This window comes from Hylobates moloch, unplaced genomic scaffold (genome assembly GCF_009828535.3).
Source record: "Hylobates moloch isolate HMO894 unplaced genomic scaffold, HMol_V3 SCAFFOLD_22, whole genome shotgun sequence".
Classification (NCBI taxonomy): Eukaryota; Metazoa; Chordata; class Mammalia; order Primates; family Hylobatidae; genus Hylobates; species Hylobates moloch.
This window is the reverse complement of record NW_026652297.1, coordinates 27,331,069-27,350,132: the sequence shown is the minus strand read 5'-3', so window position 1 is coordinate 27,350,132 and position 19,064 is coordinate 27,331,069. Positions and strand designations below refer to the sequence as shown.

The following is a 19,064-nucleotide window of genomic DNA, read 5'->3' as shown; positions in this document are numbered from 1 at the left end:
TCCAGCCTAGGTGACAGAGCAAGACCCTGTCTCAAAAATAGAGTAAAACCTGAGATTAATTACATTAGGTGCGTGAACGGGGAGTAAAGTGTAGAGTTTGTATAAGTCATTGAAGGTAATTTCTTCTGAGCATAAGACAGACTGCTATAACTATAAAATGTGTGATGCAAACCCTATGAATAAAAAAGCACAATAGATACACAAAAGATAAAAAGAACCAAAATACCCTACTACAAAAATAAAAATCAAATCACAAAGAGAAAAAGAGAGGAATAGTAGAACCATAAAACAGAAAGCAACCAACAAAATGGTAATAGTAAGTCCTTACCTATCAATCATTACTTTAACTCCCAAATCAAAAGATATAGTACGAGTGAATGGATGAAAACAAGACCCAACTACATGCTGTCTACAAAAGACTCACTTTAGATTTAAAGACACACATAAGCTGAAAGTAAAAGGGTAGAGAAAGGTATTCCATGCAAATAGTAACCAAAAGAGAACATGAGTGGCTAAACTTTTATCAGACAAAATAGACTTTAAGTCAGAAATCATCACAAGAGGGAACAAAAGTCATTATATAATGATAAAAGGGTCAATACAACAGAAAGATATAACAATTATAAACATATATGTACCCAATATCAAAGCACCTAAATATATAAAGCAACAACAGATCTGAAGGCAAACATTGACAGTAATAAAATAATAGCAAGTAGGACGGGCATGGTGGCTCACACCTGTAATCCCAGCACTTTGGGGGGCCGAGGTGGGTGGATCACCTGAGGTCAGGAGTTCAAGACCAGCCTGGCCAACATGGTGAAACTCTGTCTCTAGTAAAAACACAAAAATTAGCTGGGCATGATGGTGCATGCCTGTAATCCCAGCTACTTGGGAGGCTGAGGCAGGAGAATTGCTTGAACCCAGGAAGCGGAGGTTGCAGTGAGCCGAGGTCACGCCACTATACTCCAGCCTGGGCGACAGAGCGAGACTCTGTCTCAAAATAGTAATAATAATAGCAAGTAACTTCAATACATCATTCTCTGTAATGGATAAATCATCCAGTCAGAAATCAATAAGCAAAAAACAGAACTGAACAACACTATGGACCCAATGGACCTAATACGCATATACAAAACCTTTTGCCAAATAACAGAAGAATAGAATTCTTCCCAAGTGTAGACAGAATATTTTTTAGGCTATATGATCACAAAGAAGTATCAACAAACTTAAGAAGATGTAAATCGTCCTGAGTATCTTTTCCCACCACAATGGAATGAAACTAGAAATCAGTAACTTAAGAAAACAGGAAAATTCACAAATACGTAGAAACTACACACCACACTTTTGAACAACTATTGTGTCAAAGAGGAAATCAAAAAGGAATTTTAAAATTATCTCTAGATAGATCAGGATTTCGAGACCAGCCTAAGCAACACCACAAGACCTCGTCTCCTCTAAAAATTTTAAAAACAATTAGCTGGGCATGGTGGTACATCCTGTAGTCCCAGCTACTCAGGAGGCTGAGGCAGGAGGATTGCTTGAGCCCAGGAGTTCAAGGTTGCACTGAGGTATCATTGTGCCACTGCATTGAGCCTGGGTGACAGAGCAAAACATCCTATCTAAAAAAAAAAAAAAAAAAAACCTCAAGATAAATGAAAACAAAAATATACATATCAAAATATATGGGATGCAGCAAAAGCAGTACTTACAGGAAAGTTTATAGTAATAAATGCCGATTAAAAAAACGAAAAAGATCTGAATTAAACAACCTTATTTTACACTTCAAGAAACTAGAAAAAGGAGAATCAAATAAGCCCAAAGTTAGCAGAAAAAAGGAAAGTTTAGGGCAGAAATGAATCAAACAGAGAATAGAAAAACAACAGAAAAAAGTCAACAAAACTAAGAGTTGGTTTTTGAAAAACTAAACAAAATTGACAGGCTGGGCGCGGTGGCTCACGCTTGTAATCCCAGCACTTTGGGAGGCCGAGGCGGGTGGATCATGAGGTCAGGAAATCGAGACCACTGTGAAACCCTATCTCTACTAAAAATACAAAAAATTAGCTGGGCGTGGTGGCGGGCGCCTGTAGTCTCAGCTACTCGGAGAGGCTGAGGCAGGAGAATGGCGTGAACCCGGGAGGCGGAGCTTGCAGTGAGCTGAGATTGCGCCACTGCACTCCAGCCTGGGCGACAGAGCAAGACTCCGTCTCAAAAAAAAAAAAAAATTGACAAACCCTTAGCAAGACTAAGAAAAAAAGAGATACTTAAATAAATAAAACAAAAAATGAAAGAGGAGACATTACAACAGATGCCTCAGAAATAAAAGGGATCATAAGGGACTATTACGAATAATCACACACCAAAACACTGGAAAACCTAGAAGAAATGGATAGAGTCCTGGAAATATACAACCTGCCAAAACTGAATCAAGAAGAAACAGAAAGCCCAAACAGACCAATAGCGAATATGGAGATTGAATCAGTAATCAAACAGTTCTCAACAAAGAAAAGCACAGGACCAAATGGTTTCATGGGTGAATTCTATTAATCATTAAAAAAAGAATTAATACCAATCTTTCTTAAACCTTCCAAAAAATAGAAGAATTCTTCCAAACTCACATTATGAGGCCAGCATCACTCTGATACCAAAGCCAAAGACACCAGAAGAAAGAAAAGTACAGGTGAGTATCTCTGATGAACACAGATTTTTAAATCCTCAATAAAACACTAGAAAGCCAAACTCAACAACACACTAAAAGGATTATATACTGTGGCTAAATGGGATTTATCCCTGGGATAAAAGAAGGCAGAGTATCACTTTGTTCAGCCTCAGCTGGGAACATCCGTCCTGGGTGAGTCACATTTTTTATCTCATTATTCCCAATAGCTACATTCTATAATGTTGCTGCAAAAACAGAATTAGCAAATAATGAAACACTACTGCTAAGGGAAATACAGGGTAAAGTTCCTGTGAGCCTCCAGTCATAACATTTTCACCCACCAATTAATATATAACCTTGTTTCAGATGTGTTTCTGTGTAACAATACTTCAGGTCATTTACACTGTTGATTCATTAACATTGAACTCATGGCCAAAACCACCATAACTTATGCCTAAACAAAGCTTATATCTAACACTTGCATATTTTCTCTGTAAGACACACCACAGCCTTCTTGTGCTTAGGGACCCTAGACAGCAGCACTTCAGCACTACATTTGGTGGCCATTCTAAATAGTGAAATCACTCATGAAAAGCACAAAAACATAAAACATGTTTCACTAAACAGAACTCAAAAGAATGCCTGTTTACAATATGAGGGCTGCAAAAAGAAGGTAGGGCATCATTTTGTTCAACCTCAGCTAGGAACATGTGAGTGAGGCGGCTCAAACTTTTTGTTGCACTGCACACTGCATTCCCATGAATGATTATGAAACCTCCGTAAGTACTGATTTGGGTGTTACAAATATATCTTAGTAAGTGGGGGAATTCACAAATATGAAACCCACAAGTAATGAGAATCAACTATATATCCACAGGATTAAGTTTTAGAAGTAGAATTTCTGGATCAAAGGCCATGTACAAATGCCTTTGAGAGATATTGCCAAGTTGATGTCCACAGAAATTATACCAATTTCTATTCTGACAACAATGAATATGTATTATGCTCTTTATTTTAAGCAATGTAAAAAGAAATAAAAGTTAAATGATTTCATCACATTAGTCACTGGAAAAGTTGGCATGGAGGAATGAAAAATGGTTGTTGGCTGGGTGGGGCCTGTAATCCCAGCACTTTGGGAGGCCAAGTAGGGAGGGTCACTTGAGTCTAGGACTTCAAGACCAGCCTGGGCAAAACAGCCAAGACCTTGTCTCTACAGAAAATTAAAAAAGCAGCTGGGCATGGTGGCACATGCCCATAGTTCCAGCTACTCAGGAGGCTGAGGCAAGAGGACTGCTTGAGTCCAGAAGGTTGAGGCTGTAGTGAGCTGTGATGGTGCCACCGCACTCCAGCCCGGGTAACAGAGAGAGACCTTGTCTCAAAAAAAAAAAATTTAAAAAAAAAAAGAAGAAGAAAGAAAAAAAGACTCTTTACTATCCATCTGACAAGGGATTAATAACCAGAATATGTAAGGAGCTCAAACAATTCAATAGGAAAAATCCAATAATCCAATTTAAAAATGAGCAAAATATCTGAATAGACATTTCTTAAAAGGAGACATAAAATGGCAAACAGGTATATGAAAAGGTATTCAATATCACTGATCATCAGAGAAATGCAAATCAAAACTACAATGAGATATCATCTCACCCAGTTAAAATGACTTTTATCCAAAAGACAGGCAATGATAAATGCTGGTGAGGATGTAGAGAAAAGGGAACCCTCATACCCTATTGGTGGGAATGTTTAGTACACTACTATGGAGAACAGTTTGGAGGTTCCTCAAAAAACTAAAAACAGAAGTACCATGTAATTCAGCAATCACACTACTATGTATGTATATAAAAGAAAGGAAATCAGTATATCGAAGAGACATCTGCACTTCCATGCTTATTGCAGCACTGTTCACAATGGCCAAGATTTGGAAGCAACCTGAGTGTCTATTAACAGATGAAAGGACCAAGAAAATGTGGTACATATACACAATGGAATATTATTCAGCCATAGAAAAGAATGAGATCCTGTCATTCGCAACAACATGAATGGAACTGGAGGTCATTATGTTAAGTGAAATAGGCCAGGCACAGGAAGACAAACTTTACATGTTCTCACTTATTTGTAGGAGCTAAAAATTAAAACAATTGAACTCATGGAGATGAGAGTAGAATGATGGTTACCAGAGGCTGGGAAGGGTAGTAAGAGGGGAAATGGAATAGTTAATAGGTAGAAAAAAACAGTCAGAAAGAATGAATAGGACCTAGTATTTGATACTGTGAGATTTAAACAACGGGGTGACTATAGTGAATAATAATTTAATTGTACATTTTAAAATAACTAGAAGAGGCCGGCCACAGTGGCTCACGCCTGTAATCCCAGCACTTTGGGAGGCTGATGTGGGTGGATCACTTGAGGTTAGGAGTTCCAAACTAGCCTGGCCAACATGGTGAAACCCCATCTCTAAAAATCACAAAAATTAGCCAGGCATGGTGGTGGGTGCCTGTAATCCCAGTACTCGGGAGGCTGAGGCAGGAGAACTGCTTGAACCTGGGAAGTGGAGGATGTGGTGAGCTGAGATCACACCAGCCTGGGCGATCGAGCAAGACTCCATCTCAAAAAAGAAAAAAAAAAAAGGTGGAAAAAAAACAACAAAAAATAAAATAACTAAAAGAGTATATAACCGGATTGTTTGTAACACAAAGGATAAATGCTTGAGGTGATGGATACCTCATTTACCTTGATGTGATTATTATACGTTGTATGACTGTATCAAAATATCTCATATAACCCATAAATATATATACCTACTATGTACCCACAAAAATTTAAAAAAAATTTTTTTTAAAGAAAAAAGGTTGTTTAGAAGAATGCTAAAAGTAATGGCAAAATCAAAGTTTCATGTGTGTCTGCATGTGTGTATTCTAATGAACACATTATCTTATCCAATTAACAGAGATTTTTAGGGAAATAAATACATGTATTATTTGCCACAATAAAATACTGGGATTAAAAATAATTTAGATTTCCAACTTCTCTATGTCTTCCTTTTTTTTTTTTTTTTTTTTTTTGAGACAGAGTCTTGCTCTGTTGCACAGGCTGGAGTGTAGTGGCACAATCTTGGCTCACCGCAACCTACACCTCCCAGGTTCAAGTGATTCTCTTGCCTCAGTCTCCCAATTAGCTGGGATTACAGGCGTGTTGCCACCACATCTGGCTCATTTTTGTATTTTTAGTAGAGATGGGGTTTTGACATGTTGGCCAGGCTGGTCTCGAACTCCTGGCCTCAAGTGATCTGCCCGCCTAGGCACCCCAAAGAGCTGGGATTATAGGCGTGAGCCACCACGCCCTGCCTGTCTTCCTATTTTTGAGTGTCTAATCATAATGAAAGCTCCTGTGAAATTTAAAACAACAGCCAACTTCCAGGAAATGTACTGGGCTTAGTTCACAATGTCCTGTTCTTTTTATATCTTAGTCTATACTAGTGGTTACAAAAGTTGGAGAGCTTTTGAAAATACAATAGGATTCCTCTCAGACCTAGTATATCAGAATCTCTGGGGAAAGAGCCAAGAAAGCTTTAATTTTTTAAAAAAAGTGTATAGATAATGTTTAGGAACAAATAGTCTAGATCACTTAGAGTCAGACAAAAATATCAGAGCACTGCAGGATGTCCAATCTTGTTTGGTGTATTACACTTCTTAAGGCATAATACCTAAGAAAATATAAAAAGCCAAACAAACAAGTTTCTTGCCTCCTATTAATCGAAAAATTAAACAGGAGTGCTTATACTACACAGATCTGAAATATAAAATGCTGAAAAATACTCTGATGAAATGAATTACAGTTTCCTTTCATAATTTTCGACCTCAAGGACTAGCTTACCTGTAGAAATAAGAGCACCCTCGGACAGTGTTGTGGGTATAGTGCTCCAAGGTCTTCTCATTGCCATAATCCTCTGAGGGATCAGACCAAAGCAGGTCACACACAGGTCCAAAGGCGGGAGGTTCCGTAAACCTGTCTAACTAGAAGACACACAAAAGCCAAAAGAAAAAAATCAGGAGGAGAGCAAAAGGCTTCTTGGAAACTAGTATGTGTCAAAGAAAAACCCCTTTCACCCACAAGAATGTATTAGGAGAGAAGCCAGTGTGCCCCTAAAGGATTTTCCTGCAAGAAAAGGAACACTTAACAATTTTAGACACATAATTTTTATTATTTTTCTGCAATAATTTTTTTTTTTTTGAGACGGAGTTTCGCTCTTATTGCCCAGGCTGGAGTGCAATGGCATGATCTCGGCTCACTGCAAACTCTGCCTCCCAGGTTCAAGCGATTCTCCAGCCTCACCCTCCCTAGTACCTGGGATTACAGGCATGTGCCACCACACCTGGCTAATTTTGTATTTTTAGTAGAGACGGGGTTTCTCCATGTTGGTCAGGCTGGTCTCCAACTCCTGACCTCAGGTGATCCGCCCTCCTCAGCCTCCCAAAGTGCTGGGATTACAGGCATGAGCCACCACGCCAGGCCTGCAATAAATTTTTATAAACATCCCTGTCATCTAACCATACTGTAGTAAAGGACCCTCTTACATCCTAATCGTAAAGCAGCACTAATTTAATTCAAATGTGAAATCAACCACTATAGAGATATACTATTTTAGAAAGACTATGACTATATAAAATTAATTTTAATTGTCTAGGTGAGCCAATGTTACCATGAGAGCAGAAATGTTTCACAATGGTTCTGTTCATTGCAAACCTCATTCCAGTGGAGATTTCTTTATTTTAAAGAATGCTAATTTTGTAAGGGTGTTTATCCTTTCCAGTCTATGCAGTTGAGGTATTTCAATACGAGTTATTAACTTAAGCCTTTAGTCACTGCTGCTTTAGTTCAAAGCATAAAAACCAAGAGAAAACAAGTAATAGAATAGCTGAATGCCAAGAAGAGAATTTCTACTGCGTGAAAGAGCTTTTTATTGATACAATTGATTCAGAATTATAAAATTCATATTTTACTATGTAAAAGAGAAATGCTGGTTATTTAAAAGACAGTAAGGCAAGAGAAAAGCCAGTACGTATAGCTACACCCTCTTACCCTGAGGAGACTTTCTTCAGAGAAAATAGTTTTATAAACAGAAAAATCTTTAGTCTCAGTACCTATAAGAGAGGATGAGTATCCACCACTTTGATTAAAAAAGAGAGAGACAGGTAGAAGAATTCAAAGGTAGAGAAGATAAGAGGACCATGTACAATTAAAAATTGGTCATCTTTTTCCATAATGAAGATACAGAATCTTGGAAATAATAATCACCAAGGAAGGCAAGGAAAACAATGAAACTGTATCATCTAAAATGTCAAAGCCAATGCATTTCGGAGCTGGCAGTGTCCTCAGACCATCCCTTCCAACTTCCTCATTTCATAGAGAAGAAATGTGACTAAGAGGTTCAATAACTTGGTCAAGGTTACACAATTAATGGCAGGACTGTGATTAGAACCCTGGTTTCCTTCCTTTTGCACTGTGATATAATTCAAAGTTTCAGGACTATACTATAAGAATGTTAGCTTTCTCGTTGGTAAAAACATAGAGCTCATAAAAAATTTTAATTCCTTCCTTCCTTCTTTTTCCTTCTTTCCTTCTCTCCTTCCTTCCTTCCTTCCTTTCTTCCTTCCTTCCTTCTTTTCTTCCCTCTGTGCCCCACGCTGGAGTACACTCAGCTCGCTGCAGACCCCCTGCGTCCGACTCCCGTGATTCTCCTGCCCTGGCCTAAGGGCTACCTGGGATTGCCTGCGCGCGCCACCACCCCTCCCTGGTTTTTCTCCTTTGGCTGGAGGCGCGGTTTCGCCATGTCGGCCAGGCTGGTCTCCAGCTCCTGACCTCCGGTGGTCTGCCCGCCTTGGCCTCTAGAGGTGCTGGGACTGCAGACGGAGGCTCGCTCACTCGGTGCTCGGTGTTGCCCGGGCTGCAGTGTGGTGGCGTGGTCTTGGCTCGCTGCAGCCTCCGCCTCCCAGCCGCCTGCCTTGGCCTCTCAGGGTGCTGGGATTGCAACCTCTGCCCGGCCGCCCCCCCCTTCCCACCGTCTGGGAGGTGGGGAGCGTCTCTGCCTGGCCGCCCATCGTCTGGGTTATGAGGAGCTCCTCTGCCCGGCCGCCCCGTCTGGGAGGTGAGGAGCGCCTCTGCCCAGCCGCCACCCCGTCTAGGAAGTGAGGAACGTCTCTGCCTGGCCGCCCATCGTCTAGGATGTGAGGAGCGACGCTGCCCGGCCGCCACCCTGTCTGGGAAGTGAGGGGCGCATCTGACCGGCCGCCCCGTCTGGGAAGTGAGGAGCGCCTCTGCCCGGCCGCCCCGTCTGGGAAGAAGTGAGGAGCGCCTCTGCCCGGCCGCCCCGTCTGGGAAGTGAGGAGCGCCTCTGCCCGGCCGCCCCGTCTGGGAAGTGAGGAGCGCCTCTGCCAGGCCACCCATTGTCTGGGATGTGAGGGGCGCCTCTGCCCGGCCGCCCCGTCCAGGAAGTGAGGAGCCCCTCTGCCCGGCCGCCACCCCGTCTAGGAAGTGAGGAGCGTCTCTGCCCGGCCGCCCCGTCTGGGAATTGAGGAGCACCTCTGCCTGGCCACCCCGTCTGGGATGTGCGGAGCGCCTCTGCCCAGCTGCCCCGTCTGGGAGGTCTACCACAGAGGCCAGAAGCAATGTGGGGGCTGGACGTGGTGGCTCACGCCTGTAGTCCCAGTACTCTGGGAGGCCGAGGCGGGTTGATCACTTGAGGCTAGGAGTTCGAGACCAGCCTGGCCAACATGGCGAAACATATGAAAAATACAACTGACAAACCAACCAACCAACCAAGCGACAACAAAACAGGTCTACCCTGGAGTCATACTCTAATTTTTTCTATTTTCCTCCTTTTCTGATCCTTTGTCCCATTTTCTTTTTCTTCCTCTTCCTTCTCCTTCTTCTTTGTCAAATAGAGGATTGAGTTACTCATTGATCCATACAAAGTCCCTCTTTCATTTATTTTCTTTAATTCCCACCCCCCATTTCTATTCCCCGTCTTCCCATGTGCAACCTTCCTAATATGTTTGATATGCATCTTTTTGTTTGTATGTACTTTTAGAAAATGTTTATTGTTTTGTGTGCAAAAAAATTAAAAAAAAAAGAAGTATCATATGACTGTAAAATTCTACTCCTAGCTATCTATTCCAAGAGAAATAAAAACATATCTATGCAAAAAGCAAAAAAAAAAAAAAATTATAATTTGTGGTAGATACATATCAAAATGTTAACAGTAGTTACAGTGATGAAATCAGAGGTAACTTCCCTTTTCTTACTTTTCATTATCTATATTTGAAAGATTTCAGCTAAAAATATATTGGTTGACTGCAATAAGAAACAAATTTTAGGCCGGGCAAGGTGGCTCACACCTGTAATCTCAGCACTTTGGGAGGCCAAAGTGGGCAGATAGTTGAGGTCAGGAGTTCAAGACCAGCCTGGCCAACAGGGTGAAACCCCGTCTCTACTAAAAATACAAAAATTAGCCAAGTGTGGTGGTGTGCACCTGTATCTAGCTACTCAGGAAGCTGAACCAGGGAGGCGGAGGTTGCAGTGAGCTGAGATAGCACCACTGTACTTCAGTCTGGGTGAAAGAGAGAGACTCCATCTCAAAGCAAACAACAACAACAAAAAAACCCAACACATTTTAAAAATATACCCTATGAGAATAATAAAAGATTACTTACTTTCCTAATGTCATCTAAAGAAGTAATTTCAGGTGACATTCCTCCATGTACACAGAGAAACTGCTGGTTTAAGAGGGCAGCAAGAGGAAGACAGTCAAATGTCTCCATACAGGCATCATATACCTGTTCCGAATATTTGATTCGACCTAACAAAAAAGGAAAACCAGTCAATGGAAGAACTAAAATGTATCACATTTGAAAAAGAATATAGGCCAGGAGAATATGAAGCTACTTTAGAGCCATTTATTTTATATAATTTGAAAGCACAATTATCTTTGTAAAGATACTTTTGAAAAGTTGTGGATAATAGGTTAACAATACCTCTCTCCTCTTAAAGACAAGTGTGACCTTGGATTAACTTTCCAGCTCTGTTGCTTGGAAACGTGATAAGGTGACTGTCCACTGTTATTAGGCAACTGGCTTGTGGTAAAAATTACCCAGTTACCTGGTGGGAAGCTATAGCTTTGGGCTCCTCTGAAGATAGTTTTACAACACACATTGACGCTTTTGATGCACGAGGCTTCTCTACCAGGATGGCTCCCTAATCTTCCCACTGTGGATATTTCCTTGTACCTGAGATGGTGAGAAGATGGGATGGGGCAAGAGAGATGGAAAGCTGCTGGACTGCAGTATGCACTCCTGTGAGGACCACTCCACTGAAAAGGAACGCCCAGTGCTGCCCTTCCTGACCTATATCCTTCTAAGTATATGGATGACAACTAGGGTCCATGGTAGTCTTGTGAGTCTGAATATTTTATTGGGTCTTAAAGATCTCTTAGGGTGTTGAAGATATATAAGTGGAAACTGGAGTCTTAAGAGACATCAATAAAATGTCAATAATGTTTTTGCTCATGATTTTTAAGGTCTGTAAACAAATGTCTTGATTCTATTTTCTCTAAAAACATTTGGCTTAAGCTGGTGTGGTAGCTTATGCCTGTAATCCCAATGTTTTGGAAGGCTGTGGTGGGGGGATCGTTTGAGGTCAGGAGTTTGAGACCAGCCTGGGCAACACAGTGATGCCTCATTTTTTTTTTTTTTTTTTTTTTGAGACGGAGTCTCATTCTGTCCCCCAGGCTGGAGTGCAGTAGCGGGATCTTAGCTCACTGCACCTCCGCCTCCCGGGTTCTTGCGATTCTTCTGCCTCAGCCTCCCGAGTAGCTAGGACTGCAGGCACAAGCCACCATGCCCGGCTAATTTTTGTATTTTTAGTAGAGACGGGGTTTCACCATGTTGGCCAGGCTGGTCTCGAACTCCTGACCTTGTGATCCGCCTGCCTTGGCCTCCCAAAGTGCTGGGATTACAGGCGTGAGGCACTGCGCCCGGCCAAGGCCTCGTTTTTACAGAAAATTAAAAAACAAAATTAGCTGGCTGTGGTGGCACACACCTGCTGTCCAAGCTACTTGGGAGGCTGAGGTGGGAGGATAGATTGAGCCCAGGAGTTTGAGGCTGCAGTGAGCTACAATAGTGCCACTGCACTCCAGCCTGAGCAACAGAGTGATACTCTGTCTCTAAACAATAAAAAATAAATGTTTGGCTTAATAAATTATATTTTGATGTGATTGTCAACTTGGGGCTGCAGAATAAGGAAATACATCAGTGGGTGGAAGGAGGAGTCTCTACAAATCTCTGGAAAGGAAAAGTCATGAAATAATAGGTGGGAAACTGGAAAATGGGCATTTAAAGAGAAAAATGAACATTTTCTTCTTCCTTGGCCTTGGTTTCAAAAAGTCAAGCTGTGCTCAGGGATGTGTGCGGGTAGAGAAGACCAGAAGTATAGTCAGGCGGCCCTGCAGAACCGTGAGCTCCTTCTCCTCTTCTAGGATTCTGGAAGATGAGGTGGCCTACAGGACCGAGAGAATAAAGCTGTATCGAGTGAGTCAGACTATCTAGTTGGTCATTATTTCTGTGTTTATTTCCTTTTTGTGATCTCTAAGCCTTTAGAAAGACATATTTAAGGATCAGAGCCTGGTCCTGGCAAGGCTTTGGGGAATAAAGTGAAGAATGATGGGTCCAGATTTGGGCCAGACTGCAGTACTATATGGGTGGCAGGAATGATTGAGAGAGATCCCTAAGGAAGGTGTAAATGAGCAGACCATGCTTGAGGTTGTAAGGCCTTCCATCCCTAAGTGTGAAGATTTCTCTTTAACGCCAATACTGTGTGATCAGGGTTTGAGTTCATTAAGGGAGCCTGTGGGTTTCTTTGAGGTTTTCAGAACATTTTGTATTGCTGTTACAGCAGTCAGCATAATCTATTCCACAACATATGTTAACTTTATTAGGAGCTCAAAGTTAATAAGAACCATGTGTTATGCATCATTGCCTCTCCTTACAGTTACGTCCTTATACTCTGCTTTGTTTTAAATTTTGCCCATTTCAAAGTAGATCCAGCATTGGCCATAAAGTCTGTTGGAAGTAAAAAACAAACAGAAAACTCTTTAATTTATGGTCAGTGATTGACTTTTTCTCCTGAAAATCCTAGGAACCAGAGTTCCCTCTGTTGCCAGTGTCAGTAAGGAACTCCTCCATGGGAGTTCTACACTTGAATATAGGTAGGAATTTCAATTACTTATTAATTTATGCTCCATAACATCTTACATTGATAAATGCCTTTCAATCCCAAAAATGACTCAAAATAATTCCTTAGCCTACTTCCAAAAAAGAATGCCAAGTCTGGGCAAGTAATGAAGTGTATTGTCATTTTGTAAATTAAAACAGGAGGTCAAAAATTAAGCAAAAAGAAGTTCATGTTATATTAATATGTGAATAAAATAGGCTATGAAAGGTTACCATCTTTATTTTTTCGAAGTATATGAATTGCATATATAATTACCAATATTTAATTTTCTGAGGGGTTAGATTGACAATGGTATCTATATTTTTCTTAGTTTAGCTGTTCTTTCCTTTTTATGATGAATATGTAATCTTTATATAATAACATTTATTATTATACTACCTTTTAAAAAAATTTTTTTAGAGACAGGATCTTACTGTTGCCTAGGCTGGAGTGCAGTAGTACAATTGTAGCTCACTGTAACCTCAAGCTCCTAGGTTCAAGTGGTCCTCCTGCCTAATCTTCTAAGTAGCTGGGACTACAGGCGCACATCACCACATCCAGCTAATTTTTAAAAATTACTTGTAGAGACAGGGTCTCAATATGCTGCCCAGGTTGGTCTTCAATTCCTGGCCTCAAGCAATCCTCCTGCCTCGACCTCCCGAAGTGCTGGGATTACAGGCATGAGGTACTGCACCTGCACCTGGCCTATATTACCTTTATTATTTAAATGTATTGAAGGCTCATGATGTGTCTGTCAGTGAGTTAAGCATTTGGCATGGCATGGTGGTGAAGAGAATGGAGTCTGGAACTTGTTGCCTGATTTGACGAACCTCAGCCCCCTCCACGTACTAGCTATGGGACCTTGGATAAAAATTTTAACTCTCTGTGCCTTGGTTTCCTCATCTATGGCCATAATAATAAAAACACTCTAAATTGTAGATTCAGGGTTGCCGTGAGGATTAAATGAATTTATTTATGTAAAATATGTAGAATAATGCTGGCACTTAGTACATACTATGTTAAGTGTTAACTGATGAAAGTATTTAATACTCACAGAAACCCTAGGAAGTAGGTATTATTACTGTCTTCATTTAAAAACTGAGGAAATTAGGCTTACCTGCCCAAAGCTGCAAGCTAGTAACTGGCAGAACTGGGACTTAAACCTGTTCATGCTCTTAATGACCCTCTAATATTCCTCCTAATCATTATTTTTAAATAAGATTTTGAATAAGAGAATCTAAATAGCCAAATACATAATTCCCAGAGGTTAAATTAGCTGATTCAAGTGCTTTATTTTCAAGACAAATTTTAAGATATATCCCATAAAACAGTTATTTCTATAGTGAAGGGAAAATGCACTACAGCCATAGGATGACACTGATACAAGTTCTAACTAGTATCAATAATACAACATTAACAAAACAAAATTTTCAACAAAATTATTTGAAAGCAATTTTGAGAGTCAGCACTACTTACAAAAAATCACAATCTGGTCTAGTCACTGATGATATATTTGTTTCAATTTTTATTTGCTTTACTTATTTATTATTATTATTGTTTGAGACACGATCTCATTCTTTCACCCAGGCTGGAATGCAGTGGCATTATCATAGCTTACTACAACCTAGAACTCCTGGCCTCAAGAGATCCTCCCACCTCAGCCTCCCAACGTGCTGGGATTACAGGCGTGAGATATAGCTCAAATTTTTTATTTTTTATTTATTTTATTTTATTTATTTATTTATTTATTTATTTATTTATTTATTTATTTTGAGAGACTGGAGTGCAGTGGCGCAATCTCGGCTCCACTGCAAGCTCCGCCTTTATTTATTTATTTATTTATTTTGAGAGACTGGAGTGCAGTGGCGCAATCTCAGCTCACTGCAAGCTCCACCTCCCGGGTTCACACCATCCTCCCGCCTCAGCCTCCCGAGTAGCTGGGACTACAGGCGCCCACCACCACGCCCGGCTAATTTTTTGTATTTTTAGTAGAGACAGGGTTTCACCATGTTAGCCAGGATGGTCTCAATCTCCTGGCCTGGTGATCTGCCCACCTCGGCCTCCCAAAGTGCTGGGATTACAGGCGTGAGCCACCGTGCCTGGCCCCAACATAGCTCAAATTTTAAAAGCCACAAAAGTGTATAATGTGCCTCCTGCCCTCTCTCTGCAGGTAACCAATATTACCAGTTTCCTGGGTGTCTTTACAAGGATGTTCTATGCAAACACATGCAGATATATATGTTTCTTCTCTTTCCAAAACATCCTTTTGGTTTTTACATAAATGATAGCATATATGTCCTGTTCTTTACTTGCTTTTTGTACATAAGAACATATTTTGGCTATCATGCCACATCTTCAGATGAAGAGTGGAGTTAAGAATATGCCACCCCAAAATACACCACTCTGGCACACTGACAACTTCGAGTTAAAGGCACTTGAAAAACCACAGGTACAAGAAGATCACTCTGGCCTTCATGCTGTTTCTTCTTCTTTTTTTTTGAAACGGGGTCTTGTTACATGCCCAGGATGGTCTCAAACTCCTGGGCTCAAGCGATCTTCCCACTTTAGCCTCCCAAGTAGCTGTGATTACAGGCACATGCTATAGTGCCTGGCTCATGCTGCTTTTTAAAAGCAGGAGATGAAATTCCCATTTGAAAGATGCCCTCCCAGAACAACAGACATTGAGACTTACTTAAAAATGGAGGGTAGGAGGAGGGAGAGGATCAGAAAAAATAACTACTGGGTACTAGGCTTAGTGCCTGGGTGACAAAATAATCTGTATAGCAAACCCCTATGACACAAGTTTGCCTATATAACAAACCTGCACATGTACCCCTGAACCTAAAATAAAAGTTAAAAAAAAAAAAAGAAAAGAAAGATGCCCTCCCTGTACTAGAAGGAAAATAACATTGTTATCACCAAGGATTAATAGTTGAGACTGAATTCAAATAACTCTTATCTTCTAGCCTCCTCACATCATTTAGTTACTTTTTCACAACTTACTACTTTTTGTCCGATTCAGCATATAAGTGTTCAACTCTGAGTCTCTGGATCTTCATTTTCTTATAGCGGCTCCTATGTCATGTAGGACTTATATTAAATAAATTTATATGTTCTCTTATTAATTTATGTCAATTTAATTCTCAGGCCCAGCTAAAAAACCCTGAGAGTGAAGGTAAAATTTTGCCTCCCCTACAGGAGAGCTTTGTAATTTTTTAACATCTACCTAGTATTTCGCTTTATGGATATACCACAATCTAATTAGATCCATCTTTTGCTACTCTAAAAAATGCTGCAATGAGCAATGACAAACAATATTTGTTTATTTTTTTAAAAAATCCAGTTGTCATAACAATACTGCTTTCATTAGTAAAATTACAGGAGTTTCTGGAACTTGTCAGTAAGCTATTTAACTATACCTTTTAAAAAATGGTTCGTGGAAGGGCCGGGCACGGTGGCTTACGGTGTAATCCTAGCACTTTGGGAGGCCGAGGCAGGTGGATCACAAGGTCAGGCGTTCGAGACCAGCCTGACCAACATAGTGAAACTCTGTCTCTACTAAAAATATAAAAATTAGCCAGGCGTGGTGGTGCGCGCCTGTAATCCCAGCTACTCAGGAGGCTGAGGCAGGAGAATCACTTGAACTTGGGAGGCGGAGGTTGCAGTGAGCCGAGATTGTGCCACTGCACTCCAGCCTGGGTGACAGAGCGAGACTCTGTGTCAAAAAAAAAAAATAGGTTGGTGGACATAAGAAATTCATTTACTTTAGAATCTCTGACCCAGAGCTATGAGCTTGGACCCAGAGTATTTATGGAATAATATAAACATGAGGTTCCTTCAAAGAAAATAAATAAATAAATACATAAAAACATAAAAATAGGCTGAGCATGAGAGCTCGTGCCTGTAGTCCCAGCTACTCGAGAGGCTGAGGTGTAGGGACCACTTGAGCCTGGGAGGTTGAGGCTGTAGTAAGCTACGATTTTACCAGTGTGTTCCAACCTGGAGAACAGAGCAAGACGGGAGGGAGGGAGGGAGGGAAGGAAGGAAGGAAGGAAGGAAGGAAGGGAGGGAGGGAGGGAGGGAGGGAGGGAGTCCCAGCTATATAGGAAGGAAGGGAGGGAGGGAGGGAAGGAAGACAGGCAGGCAGGCAGGCAAGCACCATGTTTCTTGCTTTCTAAGTACGTAACAATGAAGAAATATTTTTGCAAAAACAAATGATATGTCAAAAATTAACTGTTAGGGGCTAGGCATGGCAGCTCACACCTGTAATCTCAGCACTCTAGGAGGCTACGGCGGGAGGATCATTTGGGGAGTTCAAGATCAGCCTTGGCAACGTAAGCGAGACTCAGTCTCTACAAAAAATTTAAAAATTAGCCAGGCATGGTGGCACACACCTACAGTCCCAGCTACTCGGGAGGCTGAGGCAAGAGAATCACTTAAGCCCAGGAGTTCAAAGTTGCAACGAGCTATGATTACACAATTGCACTCAAGCCTGGACAACAGAATGAAACCCTGTCTCTTAAAAAAATAAATTTTGTTTAACTGTTAGACAAAGAAAAAATAAATGTTTGAGGCGATGGATACTGAAGTTACCTGACTTGATAATAATTATACATTGTATACATATAGTAAAAATATCACATGTACCTCAAAAATACGTACAACTATTATACATCAATTTTTTAAGAAAGAAAAAAAAATTATACTTTTCCATAAAGGAATATTTTTTTAAAAATCTCTGCATTATAAAGCAATTTAAGATTGATACAAGAAAAGCCTTCACCCACCTCCCTCTTGAAAACATGAACAAGATTACAGCTGCACAATCTGGAACTAAGCCTCCCTTACTAATGATAAGATGCTAATTCTAGAAGCCACAGTGGCCACTGAAGAGAGATCAGCTTATCAGTAAAAACACCCATGCAGAGCAACACACATGCTCTCTCCTTATACAGGAATAAAATTTTAAACTTATACTTGAATTTGTGTGCTTGTTCCAAGATTTATTTACATTTCAGATGCAGCATTATAATAAAAAAGAAGGACTATCTTGGTAGATAGGAGAAAAAGAAAGCCATCAAGTTTAACTACAGTTAAATCATGTGAAAAGCAAATAAAAACCTGAGGTAAGAAATTCTGGGCAAAAGGAGATACTTAAAATGTTTCCAGGACCTATTGTTCCATCTTCTAAAAATAGTCTGTCAAAAAAATCCCTGATGTTATTATTACACGTTGCATCCCTGTATCAAAATATCTCAAGTATCCCATAAATACATACACCTACTATATACCCATAGAAATCAAAAATTAAAAAAAATTCTGATAAGACAGAAGAATAATTAAGAAAAATGTCACCTAAAAAAACCTCTGAAACTTAAAACAAAGGCAGCCATAGGCAGCTTTCTTCACTACATATCTACTCCTAATTCATAAAATTAGCTTTTATTGAGTATTACGTTCCAGGGCATTTGTTAACCGATACACATTATTTAATTTTCCCAGGTAAGAAATGAAGGTGTTAAGGAATACCCCTTAATAAGTTTGGTTTAGAAAAATAATATATTTCCAATTTTTGTATTTGGTGAAGTGGTTCCCAAACGACGGATGGTAGAAGCTTCCTAAAGACTCCGGAGCTGTCATTCCTAACCAGCAGCACACAGCGGAACTACCCTGGGTGCTTACAAAGCTTTTCAGATGCTTCGGCCCCAACTGGGTAATTTTTAAATTACCAATTTGAAAAATAATAATAATTACAAAAGTAGTACATAGTGGTGGTAAAAAATAATTCAAACAATACTAGAGAGTATATAAAATTAAAAGTAAGCCATACGCGATGGCATGCACTTATAGTCCCAGCTATTTAGGAGGCTAAGGCTGGAGGATTGCATGAGTTTGAGACTAGCCTGGGCAACATGTCAACACCGCATCTAAAAAAAAAAACAAAAAAAACAAAAAAACAAAAAACTCTTTTTTTTTTTTTTTTTTTGAGACGGAGTCTTGCTCTGTCACCCAGGCTGGAGTGCAGTGGCCCGATCTCGGCTCACTGCAAGCTCCGCCTCCTGGGTTCACGCCATTCTCCTGCCTCAGCCTCTCCGAGTGGCTGGGACTACAGGCGCCCGCCACCACGCCCGGCTAATTTTTT

General features: G+C 40.5%; 1 protein-coding gene across 2 annotated transcripts in view; it reads right to left on the bottom strand.

The window, feature by feature from the left end:
• The window catches only part of PPP3CC (protein phosphatase 3 catalytic subunit gamma), a 112,927-nt gene that overhangs the window by 22,576 nt on the left and 71,287 nt on the right, over positions 1-19,064 (bottom strand). For both annotated transcript variants that reach the window (XM_032143797.2, XM_032143799.2), the window contains exons 5-6: positions 10,369-10,514; positions 6,533-6,672 (exon numbers count right to left, since the gene is read on the bottom strand). In XM_032143797.2, the coding sequence (XP_031999688.1) occupies positions 6,533-6,672; positions 10,369-10,514 (286 nt within the window). The remainder of the gene's footprint in view (positions 1-6,532; positions 6,673-10,368; positions 10,515-19,064) is intronic.